At 66.3% G+C, this 4,549-nt stretch overlaps 1 protein-coding gene across 1 annotated transcript in view; it reads left to right on the forward strand.

The window, feature by feature from the left end:
- SLCO4A1 (solute carrier organic anion transporter family member 4A1) overlaps positions 1 to 3,109 on the forward strand; it is a 20,071-nt gene extending 16,962 nt beyond the window's left edge. The window contains exons 10-11 of the mRNA XM_023519897.1: positions 2 to 480; positions 2,293 to 3,109. Of these exons, the coding sequence (XP_023375665.1) occupies positions 2 to 480; positions 2,293 to 2,457 (644 nt within the window). The 3' untranslated portion in view covers positions 2,458 to 3,109. The remainder of the gene's footprint in view (position 1; positions 481 to 2,292) is intronic.
- The last annotated feature ends 1,440 nt before the right edge of the window (positions 3,110 to 4,549 follow it).

Below are 4,549 nucleotides of genomic sequence, written 5' to 3' on the forward strand. Positions count from 1 at the left end.
GTCGTGCCGTGTGCCCGCTGCACAGGGCGCCTGGCTCACGAGGCTGGTCAGGCATCGTGGCAGGAGGCCGGGCCGCCTGGGGAGGGACACCATTCATTCCCCGACAGTCTGCTAGAGGGACCTGGAGCCATTTCTTGGCCCTTTCCGAAGGCTCCATGGGGGCGGGGGTCCTGGGGAATCACTCGACACGGTGCCGAGGCCCCAGAGAAGGGACGTTTAAGACCCGTTGCACCCCTGAGAGCACCAGTGGCCAGCATCCCCCTTCCGAGAGCTGGGGCCCCCCAGGTCTCTGCCGCTGGCACGCTGGGCTCTGAGTGGCCTCTCTCTGCAGGCGGCATTCCGGGGCCCATCGCCTTCGGCTGGGTGATCGACAAGGCCTGCCTGCTCTGGCAGGACGTGTGCGGCCAGCACGGCTTCTGCTTTGTGTACCAGAACGCGGCCATGAGCCGGTACCTGCTCGTCGCCGGGCTGGTGTACAAGGTGAGCTGGGGCGGGGTGGGGGGCTGGACTCTTCTCCCCTGGCTGGGGGTCCAGCAGCCAGCCCCCGGGGCCTGCGGCTGAGGGCATGGCTGCTGCAGCCGGTTTGCAGAGTGGTGCCCATGCACATTTACCGCTGTTGCTGGGACCGTGGTGACACGGTGGCGGTAGAGGGGACAGTGGGACGACAGTCACAGGGTCACCCTCAGCTCACAGCCCCTCCCCCGCCTTCCCAGGCCTTCGCCACCACCGCCCAGCGGTTTGCCCTGTGCCCCGGGCAGCGGAGGCTTGGAGGAATAAGGCCAGCTCCCCGCTGCTGAGCGCAGCCCTAGCTGCCCCGGGCACAGCCCGGCCGCGGTCGGCGTGACGGCCCGTGAGCCACGTGACTCCCTAAGGTGGTCTGGGCACCGTCTGCTTCCCAGCCCGACCCTCTGTTTCCAGCTGCGTAGAGAAGCATCCTGCAGTGACTGTCGGCAGGCGCCCCTGGGCAAAGCCCAGAATTTATGTTCCGAATCCACCCCCCACCCCTGCTGGAGGAGAAGGCAGAAGCCTTCCGAGCAAAATGAAACCCCGAGGCCAGTCTGTAAGAGGGTCTCCTCCCTTCCTTGGGCTGAGGGCGAGCTCAGGACAGCCCACCGGTAGGAGCCCTTTCCGGAAGGGACTCGAGGACAGGTGCCCTGGCTGACCCCGATTTATCTCCCTGTGGATTAGGCAAAAATAGCCCAGTGTGACAGGGATTTGTGCAGATCTGGATGGAGGCTCAGCTCACAGCAGACCCCCCCGGGGGGCCGGCCCCGCCTTCTCTGTCCTGTTGTGTGGCCCCCACCCAGAGCACAGGCTCGTGCTGGACACCTGTGATGACCCTTCGACCTCAGCACAGCCACTGAGGCCGCAGTGCTTAGGGCTGGCCTGCAACGCAGGTGCTAACTCCAGCAGGGGGAGCAGATGGCTGCGCCCCTAAATTGCTCTGCCACAAAGTGGAAACAGCCCCAGGCCCCCGTGTGGCCTCAGGCCCCTCAGCCCATGACGCCTGCCCACACCGCGTTTACGGCTCAGAGGCAGACTCGTGTCCCCAGAGGCCGCATGCTCACACTAGCCTTTGCAAGGCCGCATGCCATGCCCGCCGTGACCCGTAAGGTCGGAGCACTCCGAGGCAGGCTCCTGGGGCCACCGTCACAGAGGCCACGAACCAGGCGGCTAAAACGCTGGGACTTCGCGCACTTCGGGAGGCAGAAGCCCCAGATGTGGTGTCCCCTTCCAGGGCTCGGAGGCGGGACCCGTCCCAGGCCCCTCCCCTGGCTTCGGGGGCTGCCGGCAGCCTCACCCCAGCTCCGCCTCCCTGTTCCCAGGGCTCTCCTCCGTCGTGGCCGTGTCGCACATGTGTCCTTTTCTCCAAGGACACAGGCACTGGACCGGGGCCCACCCGCTCCAGGATGCTCGTATCCCGAGATCCTTAACTTAACCGCATGGACAGGGCTCCCGTTTCCAAGCAGAGGCTGGGGGAGGGGCCAGGCTCCAGGGGTCGGGGCGTGAACGTGGCTTTGAGGGGCGCTGTCCGGCCCTCGACCAGCCCCCCGTCCGGTGCCTTTGCTTCACGTCGAACGGCGTCTCCACACGCTCGTGGACAGTGTCGGTGTCCACACCCGGGCCGGCGGTGCAGGGAAGGTGGTCTTCTCGCCAGGGCAGGGGCCTCAGGGCCTCCAAGGACCCCAAGCCGAGCGGGGGGCTCAGGGCCACGCGTGCTGGGGCCCCGGGCGGGCAGCTCCGGGGGCGGGGGCAGCCCAGTGGCCACAGCCAGCGGCTCCTTTTCCCCAGGTGCTGGGCTGCCTGTTCTTCGCTGCCGCTTGCCTCCTGTACAAGGCCCCCTCGGGCCCCTCCCACGGCCTGGAACCCTCTCTGCCCAGCCAGTCCTCGGCCTCCGACACTCCCGCGGACCTCCAGGCTGCCCACTCAGCCCTCAAGCTCCAAAGCGACATCTGACGGCTCGCCTGCCTACTCCGAGCCCGAGCCAGCACTCGGCACCCCCAAAACACCATCCAGCTGCTCCCTGGAAGGGCCTGCCCCTCGCCATTGCTCGCCTAGCTCTGAGGTCCCTTTGAAAATCTCCCACTGGATTCTGGGGGAACCGAACCAGGGGTCACCCGGTGCCCGAGCCTCGAAGGCGGCAAAGAGACAGGACGCAAGACGCCTCAGAAATGCACGTAGGAGGGGGTGGGCGGCCGTCCCTCTGGCTCAGGAGGGGGGCGCCCCACGGTGCCCACACACGATGCCCACGAAAGCCCCGGGCGGGCCCCCGGTGGAGTAGAGCGGGGCGCTGGCAGCCAAGCCGAGCGAGGCCCCCGCCCGCCGCACGTGCTCACGGAGCCTTCTCCTCGACGTGTTGTTCAGCACCTGCTGTCACCCCCCGTCCCGGGACAGGCGCAGCTTGCATGGGCGTGTATTTATAGACCCATATTTTGGATAAACACTGATTTTTAGCGTGTTTTTTACCTGATCACGTGGTGGGCAGAGAGTGCAGTCAGCAGGCACCTGTGGACGTCGCCTGGAGGGCCTCGACCTTCCCGGGGTGTTTGTTCCGGGCGTCCTCAGTTAAATCATGCGTACGTTAATATATTTTAATATTGAAAGCACACACCCCGTCCGCTGTGCTCTGTTTCTATGGGCTTGCGAAGCCTGGTAGTTTCGCACATCCTTTGTGTGAGTTCTCGTGAGTCTGCGGCGGGCCGCCCGCATGAGCCGTCACTTGGTCCAGGGCCTCCAGGTGGGCGCCCCTCCCTCCAGGGTCCGGACACTACCTGGGCCCTCTTCCCCTCACTGTCACGAATGGTCTGGACTCCGTCTGGGAGCTGTGGGACTTGGGATGGGCGGCCGGACACGGCAGCTGGCAGAGCAGAGTGTGCATGTATGTGGGTGGGCACATACGTGTGCATGTGCTGCGTGCGCACGTGTGTGTGCACGTGTCTTGCATGGGTGTGCGTGTGTGCATATGCACATGCGTGTGGGGATGGGTTGTGTGTGCATGTGTGTGGGTGGACACGTGCGCGCATGCGTGCATGTATGTGGGTGGACACGTGAGTGTGTGTGCATGTATGTGGGTGGACACGTGCACGTGTGTGCATGTGTGTGGGTGGACACGTGCGCGTGTGTGCCTGTGTGTGGGTGGACACGTGCGCGTGTGTGCATGTGTGTGGGTGGACACGTGCGCGTGTGTGTGCATGTATGCGTGCACATGTGTCTCAAGAAACGGGACGGAAGACGCTCCAGCCTGGGCCGCTCCCCACACACCCGACTCTGGCAGAGCGGTGGCCGGGCTGGGCGGTGGCCCATGTGAGGCGCCCGCCGCGTCCGTGTCGTGCTCACGCCTGCTGTTGGCACCGTCCCAGATGGAGGCACGGGTGCGACGTGTGGGTTTCTGCTCCCCCAGGAGGCCCCTTGCCACCTCGCCCCCACCTGGGCAGGCACGAGACCCTAAGGTCGGGGCCCCCTTCGGCACCTCGTGCCCCGGCGACTTCACCCAGCCCCGCAGGGGGCGCCTGGGCCCTGGGGGTTTCTGGGAGCACCGCCCCTCTGCCTCCTCAGCCCGCATTCGCACATCGTCACGGCACTGCTGACTGTGACACCTGCACCTCGGCCGCGCCGCATCTCCCTCAGCCTCACCCACGACTCCTCTGAAACGGCTCCTTCCCCCAGCCCTGGGCACACACCTGGGCTCGGCCGCCTCCGGACCTGCCCAGGGGACCAGTCGCCCCTTCCCGGCTCCTACTCCGCCGTCTCGCTCCAGCGAGGACACTCCCGGAGCCCTCGAGTGAGGCGCCAGCCCCCCTCAGAGTCAGTCTTTGGGGGCGTCCGTGCCCCCCAGGCCCCAGGTCCCACTCAGGCCTGAGCGAGGCCCAGCTCTCCTCCGTGTGTCCGGCCTGTGGCTCCCAGCGGCGGGGGGCTGGTGGCTTGGTCTCCTGGAGAAGCAGGCCGTGGCGGTCACAGTGCTCAGCAGACACTCTTGGAAGGAATGATGATCAAAGTAGAATGGAAGGCCCGGCTGGTGGCACCACCAGCTGGAGGGGCCTCAGGGCGC

The sequence above is a fragment of the Pteropus vampyrus genome, unplaced genomic scaffold, assembly GCF_000151845.1.
Source record: "Pteropus vampyrus isolate Shadow unplaced genomic scaffold, Pvam_2.0 Scaffold239, whole genome shotgun sequence".
Classification (NCBI taxonomy): domain Eukaryota; kingdom Metazoa; phylum Chordata; class Mammalia; order Chiroptera; family Pteropodidae; genus Pteropus; species Pteropus vampyrus.